Raw genomic sequence first — 24,105 nt, 5'->3', positions numbered from 1 at the left:
TTTGTATTTGACTTTAATTTTTCAAATTATATAGAGCCTATTATTGGAGCAAGTCAGCACACATATGTGTATGTCAATATGTTTTAATTCTGCCAGTTATATTTTGTACTTGAAAGTTTTAATACACTATACTTTGGTCCAAGTTGCTTTAGCAAAGGGTACTACTTGTAAAAAAATTACAAAAATAAACACATCTTTTTCAAGGTCAGTGTGGGAACTCATGCTTACTTGCTTAACCTTGCCAAATAGCCACACTCTGGATCTCCCTTAAAGCACCTGGCTTTTAAAAGACATTGTATTAGGTTGGTGCAAAAGTAATTGCGGTTTTTGCAAAAAAAAAATTTTTTAAACCGCAATTACTTTTGCACCAACCTAATAAAAGCTCAGAGAGGCGTTCCCACTAGAGGGCGCTCCAACCATTTTAGTATCTGGCCAGAAACTAAACCTTAACTATAGAGAGACATACATTTATCTATTCATAGAACTTTTTTAATGCAAAAAAAAAAGGGACAGTTGCTCATGCTATGTAACTTCATAAGCAATTTCCTGCAGTTCCTAAAATGAAGATTTGTGCTTCATCTTTTTCCTCCTACAGAAATCTCTTTTCCCTAGAGATAAAATTAAAATGATTCATCTCAATAAAGGAATACAGCTGTTGTGGCTGCTGCTCTATCCAACAACATAAATGTCCACCATCTCTCAGTGACACACAGTCTTAAGAAAAAAAAACCTGGCTGTTACTGTCCTTAACATGATGTAGTGAACTGCAAGTAAATCAAATTGGATACGAGATTTCCTTTGTTATGGTCAGCCTCAGGCTCACAAACACAGGGCCCTAGAATATTCAAAACAACTTAGAATATAAGGGTTACAGTTCTCTCTGGCTCCAATCTTTTGTAGAATAGACTTATTATTATTTTTTTTTAATCTCCCAGCTTCTTGTTTTCTGCTAACAATCAAAGTTCATTTCTTGCTGCTTTCCCAGATGTTAGATGGTTTTTGCTAAAAACGCTGAAGTCAGTGGCCGAAGATACCTTGACAAGAGCTGTGCCATATCCCTATTTTTTCTACCCTTGGTTCACACTCCAGCTGCAGCCTTTTCAGGGCCTGGCACCCACCCACCAGGACAAAAGAAGCTCACTGAGTGAAAGCTAGAACATCTACACATTTTGAGTTCCTGAATTCTGCTATTGTTATATGCTGATTTAAAATAACAATAATTCTAACTAATAGACCACTGGACCTCCCATCTGAAGTCCTGGCTTAACGGTGGGGTTCGGAGAGGGAATCCAAGCCAACTTCCCCACTGTTCCAGCCCTAGGCTCTATTTTCTTCCCCCAGGTTCTAGGCTGCCAGAACTATCCCATGGGTAAATGCCAATTCCTTTGCTAATTTATTCCTGGATAATTAGTGCTTTTTGCTATTTCTAGCCTCTAAGGAATTCCCTTACTTTTAGGACTGCTTATCCACACAGTAAAAACAAAAGAACATTTCTTAGATTTTATCCCCTAATTTTCTATTTGGTATAGGAGAGGTGGAATGGTGAACATGGTACTGACTTTGGAATGTCATCCAGATAATGTATGAGGAACGATTCTCCTATGGCAGTTTTAGTCCTTGGCATCTGGACAACTTAGAACTATTCCCTGTAACCAAATGACTAAAATCCACCTGGAAAACATGAATCATTTGCAACTTTTAGCTTTAGTGTGGTTCTTTAAAAGAAGTCCATTAACTGGTAGTCTTATATACTCTGATTAATTCTACTGTAATGAATGAAGAACTCAGCGAACTCAACTTGCTGCTAGATTTTAAAAAATAAGCATACATTTATTAATCACCTACTATGTCCTCAAGGATTATACCTAAGGGCTTTTAAGTGGCATAAAGGGATTAGAAAGCATCTGTAAGCTGAATTCTGCTGCTTCTGCATGGGGATTTTAAATAATGATGATGAAGGTGAATAGCATTCCCCAAGAGTTTACCAGGAAGGGTATCTAGCCCAGAAAAGATGAGAAGAACATATATAAAGAAAACTGATCAGGTAAAAGAGGTAGAAGGGGCAAGCTATGACATTCTCTTAAAATGTATAAATATATCAAGAAATAACTCTTAAAAAAGAAGGGAGAAAAAAACAAGATAGTTGGGTTTGAAGAAAACTTGTCAGGATGTAAAAATCCAGGAGTATCCTGATAAATGTACTACTCCTTTGTTCCTTAACTGGAGCTTTCAAAAATTAATGACTAAAATTTATTGGAATTCAGTTATTTTTAATAACTCAACTAGATGATTCTAAATTGGATGGTATGAGAATGGAAGCTGTATTATCATGTGAAACATGTGGTTTGCTCCCCTAAAAGGAAAATCTTTACTTTTATGTCACCACCGCAAGAGTCAAATCCTAAGGCCGAAATTTAACAAGAAAAACTAAGAAACTATCAAGTAGTTATTAAACAGGTATTTCTGAAGATCTGTTTTGCTTATTAGAGACATATAAGATTTGCGTGTGGATATATATGGTTGTGAATCATTGAATTTTATTTGTTGAAATAAAAGGTAAAGGAAAAATTAATAAATGAGTAGAATAAGTGAACTTTGAGTAGAATAAGTAAACTTTATAAAGCATGTCAATAGGACCAGAAGGCTTTTTGCCAGTCTCAGAATTAACTGCTCATATACTTACTTTGCCCACATGGCAATGAATGACTGTGCTGACACAAATCCTGTCTTCTCTCCCCCTGCGGCCCTGAACATGGGGGCTTTCCAATAGAGAGGACAGCCACAGACCTGCAAATAAAACGTAAGTACAGTGTAAGGAGCAGTGAAGAGATAACATGGCCAAAGAAAGGGCGTTTGTGGCTTTTATGCTTCATGCCACAGTGGACAAAAGGGCCCTTGGGGAGGCAAACTGGGACAGAGGCAAATATATCAACCACTGTAGACTCAGAGAGACACAGAGGGGAAACCAAATAAGATGATTACATGTTTAATGAAGAAAATGGAAATCCGTTTACGTTTTCTCCAAGTTAATTTTAATGATGTTTCTTTCCCCTACCCTGATAGTTAAAGCAACCAGTCTCCCTTCCGACCACTCTTACATCATATATTTTTTACCCTCTAGAAAGAAAAAGAAATGACTGAATGTCATGGTTGTATATGCTCTTTCTTCCTATGGCAGAAAACTATAGCCACCTTTATTACTCTGTCACTTAGTGTTAATATACTCTACCACCTATCTCCCCCTCGCTCCTTTGCTTATTATGTTATTAAGCCCCAAGTTCAAGAACCAGAAAAGCCTACACTGTTCAAGAAAATAGCTGTCAAATCTATTTAAATTGTTATAATTCAGGTAAAAGATGAAAGGTAAAAAATCAAAATGCTATAATTTATTTATATATTACAAGCTACCACAAATGACTACATATTATAAAAACATTAGGAAGAACTAGAAATAAATATAAAACTACAATACCCTAAAGGGTAATAATTTTTGTCTTCCTCAAAAAAAAGCTCTTTCTTTCCATTAAGAAAAGTATTCTTATACTCTTATAAGAAAGTGTTCTTACCAAATTCACGTTTTTTTCCTAGAGAGAAAATTTTTCCCTTTTAGTGGTAATATCTAAATAATTAGCAGAGTCTCCAAATGTTCCCAATTTTGTATACACTCATACACATAAAACATACTCACAAATTTGGAACTCTTCAAAGATATTCTTACTACTCATATTAGATGTAGGATCTGTTGAGCCTTCATCATACTACACAGGGAAGCTCTCTTTGGGAAGTTGACTACATATGAATCCATATTAGGTTCAGGTAAAGTTACACCAGTATGAGGCCTTACTCCCCGGGGGGGGGCGGGGGGGGCACAGAAGACTGAAGAGTACCCGGTCTACAATTAGTTATGCTGCGAGAACACCTAAGGCTGCTGGGTTCACGTCAGAGAGGAGGATATGGAAGGTGAGATTCAAGCCAAGGGAGGGCAGAAATAAGAGAGAGGCTGCTCCTGCCAGCGCCACTAAAGCATGTTCTGCAAGCAGGACGGAATTTAAGATTTCTTACATCCAGAGGTCAAATACCTCCACTAAGGTCAAGAATGAGGGAAAGGTGTTGCTTAGCAACCAAATGGATTTGTTGATTGTGTAAATTATGATTGCCAAGGTACAAAGCTCACAATTAATATACTTTGGGTTGTAAACTGTCAAATCCACTTTCCCCAATCCCAATCTTCTCTTTCATGCGTAATGATGGTTTGCCAAGAAAATGCTCTTAGATGTGACATGCTATTGGCAACTGTTGGGAAAGCTGAAACAATAGTCTGTATTATGGAGGTGGGGATGCAGAACCACAAATGCAGAAAAGTACAGGGAGAGATTGAAACTGGCTCGCCAAAGTGCTTGAAACTCCCACCATTAGTCACTCATGGATTTTTCAGAATTGGAAGGCGTTAGGAATCTTCTAGCTCAATCTTGAGCAGTGGTCACCAGCCTCAGCTGAAACACTTCCAAGAGCTGTGTGCTTACCACTTCCCGTGCGGCTACTTCCACTATTAAACTACTTTCATTCCCTTGGATTACAGTCTTTTCTCCATAAGACTCCCATTAAAATGTACATGTCAGCTCGTAAGTAGTGAGTCACTGAGAGATTAACACTCATAAACTTATTATGACCCAGAAGCAAAATCCTAAGAGATATGGTACAGAATGGATATGTTTTGAAGTAGATTGGAAACGGTTGACTTATGTTGCTCATAGTGGGGTACCCTGAGTAAACAAGGGTTAGGCAGCACGACGATATCAGGCCCTTGGAGAAAATGCCCAAGGGAAAAATGAGAGGGGCAGTGAATGGCAAGGGCTGTAGACAATGCACGTAGACTATTGAAAAAAAGAAGTCTGGCTGGCCTGCATCTGCTTCAAGAGATCAATAAGAACGTACGAGTAAATGATGTTAATCTGAGGACAGCTGAATGCAGGCTTTTACAACAGAAGAGAGAACAAGCCGGTGTGAAGACTTTTTACAAAGGAAGAGAATGGATGACAAGTGGGAATGCACAGGGAGATACAGAAGACGGGTTTAGGAAATTCAGATTTAGAGGAAGAAGAGTCGGTGTGTAGTAAGCAAAGTTGCTAGAGCCAAGAAAACTTGAGTAACACTTGTAATTTGATCTAAGAATGGCCTAACATAAAGAACTGAAAGTCAGGTTGTCTTATAATACACACAAGAAGAGATGATCACCCAATATTTGCAATGTTCCTTAACATTTTAAAATGTCTCACACTTGTTATTTCATTTGGTCCTCATGTGATCCCTATGCAATAGAGGGCAGGTATTTTTATCCCACTCTGCAGATGAAGAGCTAAAGGTACAGAGGGTACCTTAAAGCCACAGGCATGATGGGTCAAGATGGTGCTATATCACTCAGAAGAGAGGGGCTGGAGGGCTTTGTATGGTTCAGAAAACAGTTGCATTTTTTCCCCTTCAACTTTCTGCTAGAGGCCCAGTCTCTAACAAATGCTTTTCTTACTATTCCTCAGATTCTGTTCCTACACTGCTTTTGTCCTTCTTAGATTCATTCTCGCTTCATTTCTTCTCCATCATCACTTAAAGCTGTGGAAACAAGTACACACTACACTGAGAATTTAATCAGAAATGGGCGTCAATCTCTCCAGGGCTGTTTGAGGGCGAAGATGAATAAGCTGAACTTCACCAACGGATGCAGATTTCATAAACACACAGTTTTCTTTGCACTTAAGAAACAGATCCGTCTTGACAGCTATACTTAAGTGTCACTAAGAGGACACTGCAAACTCAAGCTGGCCTTCCAAATAGCTTTATAAATTACAATAATCCATAGAAATGTTCATTTAACTACCCTGACCACCTCTTCCCTTGCTGTCCCTTACACGTCTTTCTTCTCCCTTTCAAGTGACCAACCTCTCGTGGGAACACAAGGCCACGGAGTGTAAGGGCTGCAGGTGCAAAGTTCACTGCCTAGTGGCAGAGGAGACGGGTCTGCACAGCAAAGAATGGCTGAAAATAAGGAGGGCATAGTGAGTGCTAACAGACTGCCAGAGTCAGGTAAAAGCTGGATTAGATGGGGGTTAACTAACTGGAAGGCGCGATTAAATGAATTTTTAAAATAAATGATTTTAACAATAAAGAGGCAAAATCCAACAAAATGAACTGATACAGTAATCCAAGACAAAACAATACAAACCAATACACTTGTGATATCTTCTGAGGTCATTATATACATTCTCATTTTTATATGCAACATTAGTTTTAAGTTTTTAAAGGTATGAGCAGTTTACCTTGCTACCTGAACTGACAATTAAGGTCTAAGAGCAATGAAGACCAATGCTTGGCACCCATGAATGAAATTTAGGGCTATAATCAAGCACAGTTCAGACCAGTGAATCAGACATGTACATGCACACTTAGTCTATTGTGCCACATGATTAGGTATAAACAGTAACTTGTTATGTAAATGACTTACCATAGCTAATAAAACCGTTTTCTTTTTAAACTTCTTACATCGTTAGCTTCAACACTGGCCTTTTCCAATGATGACGCAGAGATTAATCCTCACTGTCTGTAAATAGCAGTCTTCCCTCTGCCTCCCCAGACTTCCCTGACGTGACTACACTCTACCCTACCCCTCCCTTGACCACCTGTGGAGTCCTAAAGCTTTCTGCTCTCCTCTCACTCCATGAGTGCTAGAGGGCCACTGAACGTGGAGCAGCGCAGGGCTACCATGATGGGGGGTGGGAGGGCAGGGGGACAGAAAGGCCAGGAAAACAGGCTCCTCCGTCAAGGGCTGGGAATATTCAGAGGAGCAAGGGTGACCCAGAGGACCCGAATTCAAGACAATGTAGGCTGTAGGTCTCTGACAGTCAGGTACTAATCACTGGCATTGGCTCTCCAGACGTGAGCCCAGCACAGCACCAGGAACTACAGTGTCCCTTAATCTGGACAGTTTCTCCATCTGCCTGCCTGTTTCTTACACTAATAGTTGCCATGTTAGAAACAGTCCATTCGGCATTTATGCGGTTAACATGTTATCTCCAGATGCAGATTTCGTTCATGCTAAATTCCACCTTTTAGATTTAGATTCATAGTTCCAGCCCATTCAAATAATTTACTATCTTGGTTCATACAACAGCCGTTTCTCAAAGCTTTGGGTGAAAAAACATCAATGTCCTGAAAGACATTGCAATTTATTTGGGGGAATATTAATTGAAAGTTAGCAAATAATATGTTAGCATATGCTCAGGGGAGATAACCTATGGTAGAAACAGTATGGTTCTAGGTGTCAGAGGACTTGTCTCCTGACATGTACTAATTCTGTGACTTCAGGTAAGTACGTGTGCGACTTCAGTTTCCTCATATGTAAAACAGAGTGGAAACGGGTGACCTCTTAATTCTAGAAGGAAAGCGCTTTTCATTAGAAACATCTAAGGGATCAATAAGCAAGTTCTAACATGGGGAGAGAAGAAAGGGGGAATAAAAGAAAGAATTCCTTTTCATTTCCCTTAAAATCACTCTATTTACAAATTATTTAACAGTCATAACCAATGTTCTGAGGTTAGAGGTAGGAGAGAGGACAGGGCATGACTGGAGTGGGCACTCAGGGGCTTCTCCAAAGACACGATGGCAGCTAAGTGACGTGGGGGTTGGCAGGAGAGGAGAGCCCCAAGAGCCCCGATGCAGAGGTTGCCTGTGGGAGGGCAAAGGGGTTAGGCTCACACAGGCAGCAGTAGTTTTCAAAAGTTTAAATATTACTCCTATTACTCCTAAAAGCAGGGGAACATTCCCAGTGGAAGTGGGAGAAGGTCTCAGGAGCGCCCACTGGTCTACCTGCCCACATGCAGCCCTGAGTCTACTAAACCTGTTTCTTGAAGCGCAGCCTGAAATCACTGCTCAGTCCTGAGGTACGAGCTGACTCTTCAATATTCACGCATGATAAAAATAAAACCCCAACAAAAGCAAGCACTGCTGTGGGTGGTAGGAGTCCCTGAATGGTGCTGAGCTAGGGAATGGCATGATGAAACAGAATGTGATGGTCATGCTCAGTATTAACTGTTCTCAGAGGAGCCTGGAGGTGTGGAATCCAGTTACTGAATATTTTACAGTAGTCTTGGCATTAGGAGCTAAGATCTTAAATTAGAAGCAGTTGGATATATTGGAAAGTATCAAAGACTTGCTTCCTAGTGGAAAATCCATTTATTTCTGATTAGAATTACAGTGTTGAGCTGGCCTAATGGTTTCTTGCCTGGCTTCAGGACAAAGAGTTATGATTATTGGATAAGAACAACAACAAAAAAAGATTTGTATTCAACACAAGGGAAATTTTTCTAACAAGTAAGGCTATATTTAATCATGGGACAGGCTGCTTGGCAAGGTAGTGAGCTTCCTGTCACTGAAAGCATTCAAGCAGAGAATGAATTTATGTGCTGGCGATGTCAGACGGAATTCCTATATTAAATGGGAAGCTGGACTGGAAGACGACTAAGGTTTTCTTTCAAACTTAAGAGTTCCATGAAATAGGACCATAGCTAAAGATATATCAGGATCAAGTAAATTTTTTCAACATGACAAAAAAAAAACACCCCAAAAATGTATGCATGCTTAAAAACAGAGAACAAAGAGGCAGTGGAGAGAGATTGGGATTGCTAGAGAATGGGAGATTACATATCCTTTAGTAGTTATATTACCTTTGCAATCTTTCCCATTTCGTAAATATCTGCTTTCTGATCTTCAATATCCATGAACGCAGTCTCAATCCTGCTTAGGGTCTGTTCATGGTTACTGCAGGCATCGGGGAGCCCTTCAGGAAAGTAGAACCGTGGAATGTTTATAGACAACGTTGCGTTCACATTATTCACACGAGGAGCAGGGGAGACAGGCTGGGGAACACTTGGAAAGGAGGCTGGAGGTGGAAGTGGTGTTCCAGGTTTCTTTTCTGGTTTATTTTGAATCTGGAAGGAAAAAGTGATTAGGAGACACATCAAGTATAAACAGTATATAGTTCTTGAAAGTCCTCACCAGTAATAGGAAGTTGGGTATAAATACAAGAAACCACAATTAGAGAGAGTAGAGATCAAGAGCTCACTCTAAGAGGGCTGAAGCATGCTTCTAGGGAATGCCTCTCCATACTAAATAAACAAATACATGAATCATCTGTCGATACCCGAGTTTACATAAATTTATGCTTAAAAATCCTATAGCACATTTTCCCCATCAATTACATGTCAGACACTTAAAAGCCATGTCAGCTGACATACTACAGATGTTGAGGTGTATCCTTAATCTGTTGGAATTGGACTGGTAAATCCTTGGTCTCTCTGTGCTTTCCTACCTCTCCCTTCAACAGGCAGATAGAATGAATTTTTAAATATGTATTGGGGGAGTGTCCTTTCACCTTCTGTAGTTTGACTTTGTCTAGGTAGAATCACTGTCAGTCCCTGATGCAGAGAAAGTCTTTGTTAAGAAAATTAAGGCATTTTCGTTCTGGAATGTCTTCAACCAGACGTGACTGACTTGCCCCTAGGGGCATGCCATTTTTCCCCAGATATAAATTTCTCTCATTTTTGGTATACCCTAATAGGCAAGCATCATGGTCATTAATTTCATCACAGCCAAACTTCCTTTACAGCTTATTGACTAATTTATAGTTTATATCATTTCTTTTTTCCAAAAAGGATTTGATGTGGTGTACTATAAAGACATAAGAAAGGACAGTATAAAAAGGGGAAAGGGGGTAATGGGGAGATTAAAATTATCCATGATTTAAGGAAAGCTGAGGGGAGGTACACTAACATTCAGGCAGCATTTTACCAATAAAGACTAAATTTAGTTTTGAGATTCCCAGAAGAAAAAGGAAAAAAGATTACATGAAGGTTTTCAGAGTTTTAATTTCTACTCTTAATTTTGACCAAATTATCTATCAAGACTTATGACCATGGCACTGTATTAGATGCTATATAAAGTATGAACATGACTGTTAACGAGCTAGATTTAAATTCACTGTGAATATAAAGTATTACTCGAGTGTTCTTCCTTAAATTATCCTAATGCCATCCCTAAAGTTTGAACGATAATTTATCTGGTAAGTAGATCTGAATATATTTCCTTTTGACATATACACTTATAACATGATCTTTAGAGTCACGATAAAAATCTTAGCTATCTTTGAAAAACTTGAGTATTATAGGAAGATAAGCTTCATTCACATAAATATGTGATGAATATGATTTAATCTCCTACTTTTGTTATACACGGTCCATTTTTCATGTTAATATCTGACATTAATACTGAGTGGAGTCGGCTCATATATCAATACTGCTGGGGGTATGATGGCCAGCTGGCCACACCAAACCTTTGCTGCAGCATCAGGATGTCACCCATATAAAGCAACAGTCAAGAAAGAAATGGCATCGAGGGAAGAGATACCAGTGAAATATGAAAAACTTGACAGAAAACAGCAATGGCTTCCTAGCTCTGTGACCTCAGAGAAGTGACTTAACCTTTTAGAATTCTGTAATAAAATATATTATAATCCCTATTTCTTGGAAGGTTGTTGTGAGGGTTAAAGGCAATCACAGGAGTTAGGAGTAAGGAAATTACATAGGTAAAAGGTACAGAGCAGTGCTAGGTACAGAGATGCCTTATTTAACAAAATGAGTCACAAGGCAAAGGGTTCTCAAAACATTAAATACAACTTGGCATGGTTCTTCGGATCCAAAAATAAATAAATAAATCATGTATGTTTGTAAGGCGATTTAAAGTTTACAAACCACTTTTAACAAATTGATAATCTATTCTAAGTAAATATTTCTCTCTGGCTTAATGCTAAATCTGCAAATATTATTACATAGTCCTACGAGTCCGTAACACTACAAATTGTTCTTCAACTTCTAAAATAAGGTATAAAATAAGGTATATAATTCTTCAGGAGCTTTATGTAGGTCATTTACATTAGTGTCATTTCCTTTCTGTTATTCTACGCTGAACTAGATTTGTGAGACTACAAGTACACAACCATCAAAATTCTTTTTTTGTTTCCCCAAAATGTTTCCTATGGTGTGACACCCAGGGCAGTTAGTTATACCCATAGGATTAAGACCACTGGTGCCAGTGGGGATGAAACCCAATAGTCTAGGGAACACATGCTAGTGGAGAAGGTTTAGAGCAAGGCCTTTATGTTAACTCTACACTTTCACTTTGACAGAAATAAGTGACATTCAGGATAACCCATGGTTATCTGTCAAAGTTTTTACTTGAATGGAAAAATATTTGATTATATAATAGTCTACTTTGCTTTCCTTTGTGCACTTAACATAAAGCAATTCACTGGTAGGCAAGTATTTATTAATTCATTGGCTGACTTCATATTTAATAAAAACTATTATTAATATTTAAAAGAGAAAATAAAAAGAATGCGTTTATTTTGAACTTTCAGGTGTATCAATTTATCTTCCACTGAATTCAACGAGACACATAGTTTAAATATTAATAAAACTGACTCTTTACAAACATTATAAAATATAGTAAAAGAAATTTTGCCAGATTTATTGGCAAATTTAGCATCTGTTCCCTTTGAATAAAACTGTTCCATTCAAATCTAGGAACAGCACTAAAATAGAATTAGGTGGGTAAAATATCTCAATCCTCCATTTCCGTCCTCCCCTACAAACACAGCATCATTTAGATATTCATTCTGAGTAGTATTCTTATATTATTGTCATTGTAGTATTTCTAATATTTGAAAAAGCAACTTCATATAGTTCAACCAAATAATCTGAAATTACTCCGGGTCAGAATAACTATGAAACTCTAGTTTCTTGCTGGATTCTGGATGGCCGTTATTTGCATGGCTCTTGATTTGTACTGTAGTCAGTGTTAGGCAACTTGTTTGGTGAGACACTGGCCTTAATGGTATAAGCAAGTTAGCATGGACTCTTCACAGTAGTCGTTGCAGGCAGAAATGACTCAATCTCACAGCTTGCTGAGGAAGGACAAGGTAATTGCCATCCTTCATTACATGCATACATTATATTACACACACACTATTGACTATACATATAACATTAGTTCCCCCTTCAAAAAAAGATCAATAGAATCAATACTTTACAAAAACATTCATTACAGATGTATGTTAATACATAGCTTATTGATTCAAAGTGCAAAGAAGACTTTTAACATAGAAATTCTAGTTTCTCAAAGGTATTTCTATTAAAAATTTGAGTATTTCCCCCACTAAATTGTAAAATATTTGTTATTTATAGTCTCTAAAACTGGATTCCCTCTCTGCAAAATGTGCGCAAAATGTGAGTACTGTACTTCAGGTCCAGAAGGTCTATTTTTAAACCTGTTGGAATCTCTGTACAAATAGCTTTCTGCAAATAGCTTGAATAGAGGACATAGATTAATTCCTTGATCTAACATCAAGTGAACTGTAAAATTATTTGTAAGTTAGCTCACTGGGTGGTTTTATTAGTAATACAAATATTTTAAAAGAAACACCCAAGTTTCAAACCTGTGTCTGCTGAAATGACTTCAGCCGCTTCTTAAACCGTGACGGGAGAACAAAATCACAGCCCCTTGCCAGGAAAGCTAACTCTCCCCTTAAATCCGGGTCCCTTCGTAGAGATGTTTCCTTGATCATCATCTTTGAAAAGTGGATGTTTACTTAGCAACTGTCCAGCACACTTCTGAAGACAGATTTAATAAGTTGTCAATCTCGTCAAGCAGAAAGGTTTTTTTCTTCTTATCTCCCAAAGAAATTAAGTTCAGGCATTGTGCTCTCCCAGCCTCCAGAGATCACAATCCATGCTTGTACTGACATGCAGCTGGTTCCCAAATACAGCCTGTGGCTCCCAATACCTGCTCATACTTTTCAATTTAGAAACACGGCCTGCTATGGGCCTGCTGCTCCTTGTAGGTAGCTTTATGTCAAATTGACCTGCACATGTTGAGAATACAGAGGCTTCTGGGAAGGGAAGCACCCACTACTCTGAGCACCAAAGTTAGAAACATTACAGTGGGCCTAAAAATAGCGACTTCTCAGATAATGCTAACTTCTTAAACTCAGAGTATGTGAGGTGTCGATCCACATAAAAGTTTCTCCTCAAACTAGAAGAAAAAGAGCATGTAGAGTGTTTTTTATTTTGCTATTTCTTTTTTATGAAAAAAGAACAAGCTGCCCTTCAAACTTGAAACTATTATTTTCAGAATAGTTTTTAATTTCTTATTTGAAGGGAAGCAAATGTCCAAAACCCTCTAAATATATCCAGTCAAAATATGGAGAAAAACAAATTTTCGTCCTCAAATGGTAACATACAAAGAGATTTGTAGGTCTCAGATTTAAAATCAAATCCTTTCTGCTTGTTTGCAGAAGGCTTTCTTAGTCATCGAAAATACTTTTTGGAAGTGATTCTTTTAGATCTGGATAAATTTGATAATTTATTGTCAAAGTGTTAAGAAAGTGGAACAATGCACTAAGAAAACAGCTTCAGACACATGTAAGTAAATGCAATTTGTCTACAATAAAGGTACAAAAGCTGATGAAATAGCAATGACATAATACACCTTTAATTTGTGAGACTTTTTTTTTTCTTCAAGGAGCTTTAAACAAATCATCTCAGATTTTTAAAATATTCTATTATTTTATCATATATTAAACTTCTGTCATATAATTATTTACAAGTACTCTCTCATGTTTAATAGACTTCAATATTTATTTTCAGTCAATCACATTGTTCAACCAATATTTATTTTCTACTTCTAAAAATATAAACCAAATATCATTACCAAATAAATCCCCAAACCAAAAACATTTTATAATTCTCTTCTATTGAACTTTTGTCTTTAGTGAGAATCAAATTCTTTGGTTTTCCATAACTTAAGTCAGCTTTTTCCTTGATTTCATTTCAAGACATTCTGACAACACTTTATAATGTGTGCATTGGGCTTATATGTTTAAACCTGTGGTTTTCATTTTTTTTTTCTTTTTTAAGCTGTGGAATTCTCCACTCATATAAAATCTTACCTGAAAGCTTTCAATATATACTATGGTTAAAAGAGGATTACAATGAAACCACTGGTTAATGTTTCAACCTGGGCCCTTCCTTTGCCTCCCAATTTTCTCACACTGGGCTTACACGTTAACTCTGAGGAGGTAGCTTTCCCATCTTTTTTCTTACTACACTCTTGCCTAGAATACTGTTTTCCTTACTGACCTCCACATTAGAACATCAAAGAGTTTGTTATAAATGCCAGTCTTTAGGCTTATGATTTGCTGCTTTTCTAACTAAAGCATACCTTAAACTGTATTCCCCACTCTTCTTTCTAATATCAACCAGCTGCTTCATGGGGGTGACTTTTCATTCCCTTCATGAGGAAGTAGATTAGTGGTTGCCAGGGGCTAGGAGAAGTGACTGCTAATGAATATGAGTTTTTTGGGGGTGATGAAAACATTCTGGAATTACATAGTGCTTGCTGATGGTTACACATCTTGTTGAATATACTAAAACGTACTGAACTGTGCACTTTAAAAGGGTGACTCTGTACTATGTGAATTACATCTCAATTTATAAAAGCCTTTGAGTAGTTTAAAAAGGTAGTAACTTGGAATCACAGACTTTAAAATACCATTTTAAATAATCTTTCAGAGGAAATTGATTACAAGCTAATTAATTACTCTTAAACTTTGATAGCCTTCTTTTTTATGCTCTAAGTTGGTGTTTTCTCATTGTTTAATTAATAGCTTGTTTTGTATTATTAATGTTATTTTATTCTTAAATAATGAAACACTGGAGTGGGGGAAGAAGGCCAGGTGGTGGTATCTAGTTTCATTGCTTCCGGCTTAATCCTGAAGCCTTAACTTCACTGGTTGCAGCAAAATAGGAGATTAATAAGCATTTTTGTGTCTTGCTTCAATTACCTCCAAATGACAGGAACACATTCCATGACTAATAATAGAAAGAACCAACAAATCCAGTATTTTCACCTTTCTGTGTTCCTAATACTTGAGGGTAGATGTTCTTCTAGGACCAGGGGACAGACAGAGATAATAAGAGCCTAAAATTATTAGGTAAAATTCTCGGATCTCTAGAATTTCTAGCTCCTACAGTCTGTCCTTCTTACTTTGCTTTTCTTCTTCCCTTTCTCCTTTAAGGTTTTTTCAATTAAATATTACTCATTATAGACCATAAGAATTGATTTTGGGTCTGTAAATATGTTAGACAACTGAAGTTAGAAAGAATAGAGTGTTTCTGATCCACTGACATTGCCACATTAAATGTCAACAAATATATGGTTTTAGTACTACAGAATACCTTGTCCAGTGTCTTCCGTGCGGGTGTGTGTGTGTGTGTGTGTGTGTGAGATTTCTCAGTAATTTGCGGCGAAGGATGAATTCACAGATGTCAAATGAGGGCTGAAATTGATGGGCAAGGACTCTGGTGAATATTATGTTGCAAATATAGTAACAGCTGATGGAGCTGTGCCTCTTGGATGCCAAAGTGCCTTTTGGATGTCTTGTTTTAAAGATGGAAGAAGTGTAATGTTTGTCTGCTAATGGAATGGTCTAGTAAAGGGGAAAAACTGATGGCTGCAGGAGAGAAAAGGGTCAATCCCTGAGTTGAAAGGAGAGGATGGGATCCAGAGCACAAGTGCAGGGGTTGGCCTCAGACAGGGGCCCAGACCATGCCTGTGCAGTCATAGAAGGAAAGGGAGTACGAGTACTGATACAGCTAGGTGGGTAGCTGTAGGCTCCCGATTGCTTCACCTTTCTGAGTAAAAGAGGAATCAAGGTCATTAGCTGAGGGCAAGGATGGAAGAGGAGATGTTAGGGGACAGAGAAGAGGGTATGAAAAAGTCATTTAGAGAGTGGTAAAGTGAGGGGACGAGGGAAATGTAGTAGGACCGCCAGATAATACTAAAGCCCACCAGAGGTTGGTGGTCAGGAATTTAATGCAAGACTACTCAGTATGGTTGTGTGATCTTCAGTCAAGGTCAACTGAACAAGTAAAAGCTCAGAGTAGACAGATAATGGGGAAAAGACAATGAGATGTATAGGTATTCCTTAAAGAGAAAGGATAAATTTTCAGAATTTAAACAAACAGCTAGTATGTGGAGGTACTACAATACGGTCTGGCGGTACAATGATGAACAAAACAGCACCCTCTCCTCAAAATGCCTACAATCTACAATCAAGAGATTTCCATCGTGCAATAAGGTAGAATGATCTATACTCTTAATGGGGTTCTCCCCTCTTGCCAGGAAAGGTGATGGGACATCTTTATAACATCATAGATTTTTAGGTGTTAAGAGCTAGAGGAATTACTAAAACTCAAATACATTTATGTTATCTGTTACAGAATTTGTCAGCAAGAAAGATACTTAAGATAACTTAAGATGACGGTTAGCTGTTCAACGTCTCATGAAATGGATTTTTTTTTTTACCTCAAAGTAACTTTGAGATTTCCCAGAAGGTCTCTAGAAAATGTCAAAGGATTTGTCTCTCACCTTGTAAAAGAGAGATGTTAATTAGGTTTATTTGGTATGTTAAATTACATGGGAAGAACTATCAAATAAGTGATGATAAACTTTATGTGGATGCATGTCATTAATATAAGTGTTCTAGAAATTGTATAAAATTCCTAAAAATCTGGTATGTCCTAGTATGTTACCAGTCATAATTCCAGTTATCTTAAAATGTGGTGTATCACAGACAATAACCAAATTTCCTTGTCAATTCCATTATAACAAACTTACATCAGATCTTTAACTGTGGGCATTTTTAGGTCTTTCATCATTTATGGACAGCTACTAGTTTACACTGATGCTTTTGCAAAAGTGAGATTCACAGAAAAGACCCTACAGAGTACTCTTAACCACTGACACCAATGTCAAACCTTGGGTGCGTACTTCACAACTGAAGAGGCTCCTCTACCTGATATCTGGTCCTGTGCAAATGCCAGAAACCTCAAAATCAAATTGACTGGGAAGAGAAGTAGCTGACATTGAGGTAGACTGCTTCCTCCCAAGACGGCGGATCAAGAATGTTTCTTTCCATTCCTCCTCCCCTCTCTGACCATTCTTTTCCTAATTCCGTTGTCCTGGCTGGAAAAGATAATGCCGTTGTTCACATATCTCAGGCCTTTACAAAGGAGGATAATCCAACCTCCAACCGATTGTTTAATTTGCTAAAATGCTGGTGATCTTGTAGTTCTGTCCATTACAAACATCTTCCTGATTTCCAATGCCTCAGTTTTTCTGAAACAAGCTTGGTGACTAAACACTTTTAGGGAAGTGGAGACAGAGTTACACAAAATACTTATACAAAAGGCCCATGGCTTAAAGCATCTCCCTTATCAGGGTCATTTCTTGACTTGATTCCTGCTGGTTGGTGTCATCGGGACCCTGGCTCAGGAATGCTCTCCAAGCCATGCACGTCATTTTGCTGCTAGTAATTATTATTGTCTCCCTAATATACTGCATTCTCTCAAAAGTTTTAAATGCATGTGGGCAGCCACTGACCAGCAACCAGATGGTATCTTTCTGACTGGACTAACAAAAGAGAACAGAAAAATGTAACCAGCTCCAAGAATAGGAACCTGGCATCATCTCTTATGAGACCTGAAGAGGCAATGGTGTCATGCTAAGTCATGCTAAGACCGACATTTTTGATCAAACCTCTTCCATGGTCAAGAGGATATATAAGTAAGCAAAAGTAGGAACTGTTGAAATCAATTTCTGAGCCCAAGATGGAGCCACTCTTTCCAGGGTACCACATCAGCAAAATGAAACGTAACTATTTTGTCCTTGCAAATGCTCTGCTTGGCCAGAAATGCAGTTATTCAGTCAGCCAATCCCCAAGGCCAGGCCAATTCTGGACCTTCTCACCACTAATAAGGCTGACTTTGGTCCCAGCCAATCAGATACTTTCTATTTGTCTTTTCCTTGTTCTTTATTCTTTAGCCTATAAAAGGTTCTTGCCTTCTGCCCCATCTTACAGTTCTCCAAATGAAGAATGTTCACTTTATAAAGTATTAAATAAAGTTTGTTTGTATCACTTAAATTGTCTAATTATATTTTAACAAGTATAAATGACCTTTACCACATTGTTGAAATAGGTCCAGTTAAAATTCATACTTGCCAAAATATTGTGACAACAGTTTTACTGTTTAATCTTGAAATTAATAAAAATTCTAATTTGTACTTTTTAGTAATACTGACAGGTTTCCCCCTTAATTAGTTGAAATTTGTGAGGTTTCACTAAACTTAAACATTATAGCATTGGCTTAAAAAAATAATCTTATTTACCTTAACCTTCTTGCCCTGCCTTCAATTTTTTCAATTGAGGTAGGAAGTAATGGAATTTTTTCCCTTGGCTTTGTTTGTACTAAAATTAAGTAAAAATAATTTTCAAGGGAGGCTAGGGTTAATTATTTTAATTGGTGAATAACAGCTAACAGGCTATTGCCTCATAAGTCTAAAAACAGATAAAAATGACTGCAATACCATCTGCTGGTGGTAATAAAACATAGAATTAAGATATTATTATGTGAATTACCAAAGCAGTATAGTTTTTAAAAAAATTATATTATCTCCCATGTCAAAACATGTCCTCAGTAATTTACTCCTTTGTAATTATGAAACCCTTTGAGACCTCAGCCACATCCCCCTTTTCCTTCTCCACAAGCTGTTCTCTTATGCTTGTTCAACTCACTGTCAGGTTTTCTGCACACCTCAGCTATACTAGAACCTATAGGGTTGTTTCCTGTCGCTTAGAGGCTTTGTTAAAAAAAGTATGTACTAAACATTCATTTGCTAGCCAGAGGTATAGATAACTTGACACGGTGATAAAGTTCATGCACAAAAAAAGGAAGAAAGGATGGAGAACAAGACATGGAATGAAAAGAAAGCTGTCCTAAGTGGGAAAGTCAGACAGGTTGTGAATGGGGAGAAAGGAGACAAAAGCCATGTAGATCAGAACCCATGATCAGAACTCGAAGAAGGATTTTGAAACTTTGAGCTTATTTATTTTTCTATTTCTATTTCTACTGGTACACTGTTTGACTGTCACTGACCATTGGCAGTTTTTGCTATTGATATTTAGTGATGTTTCCAAGATTTCCAATGCCTTTAACAAAATACCACATTGAACTTTATCAAAAGTCTGTTTAGCTGATCTACCAGAAAATAATATTGAGACCAGGAGTCAGCAAACCTTTTCTGTAAATATTTTGAACTTTAAGTTCTCTGTTGTAACTACTCAAACTGAGAAGGTGCACAAAAGCAGTCTAAGTCATATATAAATGAATGGGTGTGGCTGTGTTCCAATAAAACTACAGTTGACCCTTGAAGAATTTTGGGGTTAGGGGTGCCAACCCCCTCCAGTGAAAAATCTCCATTTAATTTATGACTCCCCAAAAACTTAACTAATAGCCTACTGTTGACCAGAAGCCTTACTGATAACATAAATAGTCGATTAACACATATTTTGTAGTTATATGTATTATATACCATATTCTTACAATAAAGCTAGAGAAAAGAAAATGTTATTAAGAAAATCTTAAAATACATTTACAGTACTGTACTACATTTATCGATACAGTAAGTTTACATGACCTGTTTATGTAATGGTCTGTTAGTACCTACATCAATATTGGTTTACATGATACAAAACACTGTAGATGTCATAGGTATTACTGACACTAGACATCAAAAACGAAAAGATAATGTGAAAAAACAAATTCATATTTATTTATAGGTATAACAATTTGTGCATTGATAACGAAGAAGCAGCAATATGACTGCTTTATGGCAGCCTAGTATAATCGTTACGATTGCTTCACAGTAGTATAGCCTATACACTAACGAATGAATCGTTATAAAATGTTTGTGGTATATAGTATTACAATCATATTCATATTACAGTATTAGAAACATTGTTACATTTCTAGAGAAACCACTTACCTGTGATGGTAGGCTGATACTCAGTTATGAGAAAGAGGAGCATACTGTATGGCAATGTAATTCTTTGAAAGCAAAGTTACAAAACAATAAGAAAACTAACACATTATTCATTTTGTTATTAAATATCACTGACTTATGCCAATGTCAGGACAGGCCATCTACTTCCACACAAGTCTTGCTCACGATGTTCTACATGATGAATACTTAGGTGATAATGATGATGACACAAAAATGTCTCATACGTCATACAGTTATTAGATTTTCACATGAAATCCCATGCATACAAAACAAATACGTTATTAACCTTATGACATGACTATTTACTGCCCGTTAAGTGGAGATGGATCACCATAAAGATTTTCATCCTTGTCGTCTTCACGTCGAAGAGGCTGAGAAGTCGGGCTTGCTCTCGAGTTGCAGAGGCAGAAGAGGTGGAAGTGGAGGGGGGACGGGCAGGCTCGGTGTAACTTTACAAAATTATAATTTTGTCTGACTTTTTAGCTTTTTCATTTCTCTAAAAATGTTTCCAAACAGTATCATCCCTTCTTCTACATCTGCTTTCGTTTCAGTGCCCATATCATAGAACGGTCCATGCCCATATCCATTCAGTGCCCATATCATAGAACGGTCCATGCCCATATCCATTCAGTGCCCATATCATAGAACGGTCCATGCCCATATCCATTCAGTGCCCATATCCATTCAGTGCCCATATCCTAGAACGGTCCATAAAAGAAGTCAAAAAAAGTCTTGAATAATCGGAACCCTTCTGCCACATTGTCAATGACACTGTGTTTTCTGGCACTATTTCTTCCACATCTTCTTCTTCATCTTCTGGCACTGGTTCAGAAGCACTCACCTCTATCAAGCGGTCTGCTGTTAATGCTTCTAGTGTAGTGTCTATTAACTCTTGACTGTCTCCAATACCTGTATCTTGAAACCCTTCACGCCCCACCTTTTTTGTCCTATTCACAATCTCATTCATGATTTCCCTGATGGGCTCTGTTGTCAATCCTGTGAAGTCATGCACATCTGGGCAGGATTTCTACAGCAGGAACGTACTGTTTGGGGCTTAATGGCTTTCACAGACTTTTCTGTAACAATGATGGCATTTTCGATGGTGTAAGCCTTCTAGGCTCTCATGATGTTTGCTCTGTTGGGGTTCTCTTCCCAGAGCACTGACAATCGTTGCCATAGAGTACCCTGTGTGATGAGCCTAAGGGTCCTTATCACCCCGATCTAGAGGCTGACTTAAAGACATTGTGTTTGGGGGCAAGGAGACCACTTCAACGCCTTTGGTGCTGCACTCCTGGGGTTCTGGGTGACCAGGGGCATTGTCCCAAATCAAAAGAACTTTAAAAGGCAGTCTACTGGCAAAGTACTTCTGACTGCAGGGACAAAGCATCAATGGAACCAATCTAGAAAAAGGGTTCTCATTGTCCAAACCTTCTTGTACAAAAGACTGGCAGCTGGTGTTTACCTTTTCCCTTCAAGATTCGGAGGTCAGCAGCTTTACAGATAAGGGCAGTTCATCATAAGCCCGAATGCATTTGCACAAAACAACAGAGTAGTCTGTACATTCTGGCCTTAAATCCTGGTGCTCGCTCCTCTTCTTTACTGGTAAATGTCCTTTGTGGTATTTTTTTTCCTCCCAGAAGAGGGCACTTTCGTCTTCATTAAAAATCTATTCAGGCAGATATTTTTTCTCCTTAAAGATTTTCTTTCTTTTTTTTTCAATTGAAGTTTATTGGGGTGACAATTGTTAGTCAAGTTACATAGATTTTAGGTGTACAATCTGTAATACGTCATCTATATATCACATTGTGTGTTCACCACCCAGTCAGTTTTCTTTCCATCACCATATATTTGATCCCATTTACTCTCATTTACCTCCCCCTCCTCCTTACCCTCTGGTAACCACTGAACTATTGTCTGTGTATGAGTTTTTGTTTCTTCATTTGTTTGTCTTGTTCTTTCGTTGTTTTCAGTTTTATTATACCATATATCAGTGAAATCATATGGTTCTTGACTTTTTCTGACTTACTTCGCACAGCATAACAATCTTAAGATCCATCTATGTTGTTGCAAATGGTACTATTTCATCTTTTCTTTCGGCGTTCCATCCTCAACGATTTTCTTAATGGAACCTGGTAACGTGTCTGCTGTCTCTTGGTTGGCAGGAGTTGCTTCTCCTGTTATCTGGACATTTTTAAGCCAAACTGCTTTTTAAAATTATCACACCATCCTTTGCTGGCATTAATTAAGTTCTCCAGCTTTAGATCCTTCACCTTACTTTTGCTTTATGTTGTCATATAATGACATCAATTTTTCTCTAATAATATTAGTCTATAGGTATGCCTTTCTTATAGCAATCCTGCACCCACATTACAGCTGCATTTTCAATATGACATAAAAAGGTATTTCACAAAAAGTGCAAGGTTTCCACTCCTGTTGGTATAGCTGCAGCAACTTCACGAATTTCCTTTTCTTTCTTTACAGTGACCCTTACGCTAGATTCATTTATCTTGAAATGATGGGCCACCACAGCTGTAGATCTCAATCTACAGTACATATCAAGCAATTCAACTTTTTTGTAACATCATGACTTTTCTCTGCTTCTTGGGAGCTCTTCCAGCATTACTAGTGGTACTTTGTATGGGTCCCATGGGTTATTCAAGGTACAGTATTGCACTGAACATGATGAAAAATATGCGAGAATTGTGAGAGACCATTTCTTACTGCAATATACAATTTACTGGAGAGATGAACTACTCATGCGGAAATTAGTATTACACATGGGAATTAGTATCATACGGGTGTTTTAAGCAGGCACTTGCTACATTTGAGCTCACTGCGATAACAAGAGGCGGCTACAAAATTATTACAGTCATATAATATGTACTACAGTTAATTTTATGCAGTTATGATTTAATACTGCATCGTTACATTTGTTTACATTTCTCTAGACTGCGAATGTCACCATGTACGGTCTGTGTTTGCGTGTGTTTTAATAAATTTTAACTTTTTATAATAGATTTGTGCACATTTCATAGTAGTAAATGATATAATAGATTAGTATCTACATATATTTTATGTATTCATGACATACCTAACTTTTTCTTATTTTTTCGGTATTTCTAGGCTATGCAGTTCATCTGTGAATTTTTTCAAATTGTCGCAAATCTCCAAAAAATTTTCCAATATATTTATTGTAAAAAAATCCTTGCATAAGTGGACCAACACAGCTCAACCCGTGAGGTTAAAGGGTTAACTGTATTTACAAACACAGGAGGCAGGTCAGATTTGGCCTATGGGCCGCAGATTGCTAATCTCTGATCTAGACCAATATCCTCTTTATCAACCTCTCAATATTGTCCTGGTCAAATTTTGTATTTGACTCCCTCTCCCAATAACAGGTTTGAGTTGTATTCTGGACAACAAACATCTGGACAACAAATACTGTTCACTCTTTAAAACTATTTTGAAACACATATTAAAATATTAATGACATAATATTGTCAAGTCAATATTTATTTTCAGAGATAATCATCAGTGTCACATAAAAGCACTTCCTACATGCCCTATTATGTAAATATTTTAATCAAAATTTTTTGAAAAATTGGCAAGATTTTGACTGTCCAAAATGTTTTTGAAAAGCCTTAATTTAAAATGTATTATTCTTAAAAAAAAAAATATTACACTGTATGAGACTCCTCTGCTTAAAAGCTTTTAGTTCCCCATTCCCCTAGAACAAACTCTTTTGTGTAGCATACAAGGGCATTCATAAGTTGGCCCCAACCCATCTCTCCGATTTTATTTCCTACTACTTCCTTTCTGTTCATTCTATATAAGAATAAAAACATGACAAATAAGACTATATGGAAACTTTCAGGAGGGGATAAACACCAACTTCAGGGCGGGGTTTAGTTCTGAAAAGGGGAGAGGATACTAGGGAGGAGAGTTCTAGGGACTTCAACTGTATCTGAGATGAATTTTTGAAACGATGATGACAATGAAAATATTAAAGAAAGCAAAGATCTGAAGCAAATATGACAAAATATTAAGATTCGACAAAGCTAAGTGGAGGGTAAAAGAGTGCTCTTTCTATCATTCACCACA

The 24,105-nt window shown here is 37.5% G+C and overlaps 1 protein-coding gene across 6 annotated transcripts in view; it reads right to left on the bottom strand.

Annotated features, from left to right (window-relative positions):
* The window catches only part of PPP2R3A (protein phosphatase 2 regulatory subunit B''alpha), a 142,018-nt gene that overhangs the window by 81,387 nt on the left and 36,526 nt on the right, over window positions 1–24,105 (bottom strand). For 5 of the 6 annotated variants that reach the window (XM_074312883.1, XM_074312882.1, XM_074312885.1 and 2 more), the window contains exons 4-5: window positions 8,715–8,978; window positions 2,684–2,787 (exon numbers count right to left, since the gene is read on the bottom strand). In XM_074312883.1, the coding sequence (XP_074168984.1) occupies window positions 2,684–2,787; window positions 8,715–8,978 (368 nt within the window). Of the gene's footprint in view, window positions 1–2,683; window positions 2,788–8,714; window positions 8,979–12,538; window positions 12,988–24,105 lie in introns of those variants that run through there. The other variant, XM_019748005.2, reaches the window with a different exon arrangement.

This window comes from Rhinolophus sinicus, linkage group LG10 (assembly GCF_036562045.2).
Source record: "Rhinolophus sinicus isolate RSC01 linkage group LG10, ASM3656204v1, whole genome shotgun sequence".
Taxonomy (NCBI): Eukaryota; Metazoa; Chordata; class Mammalia; order Chiroptera; family Rhinolophidae; genus Rhinolophus; species Rhinolophus sinicus.
The sequence above is the reverse complement of the archived record's forward strand: the minus strand, read 5'-3'. Positions and strand labels throughout refer to the sequence as shown.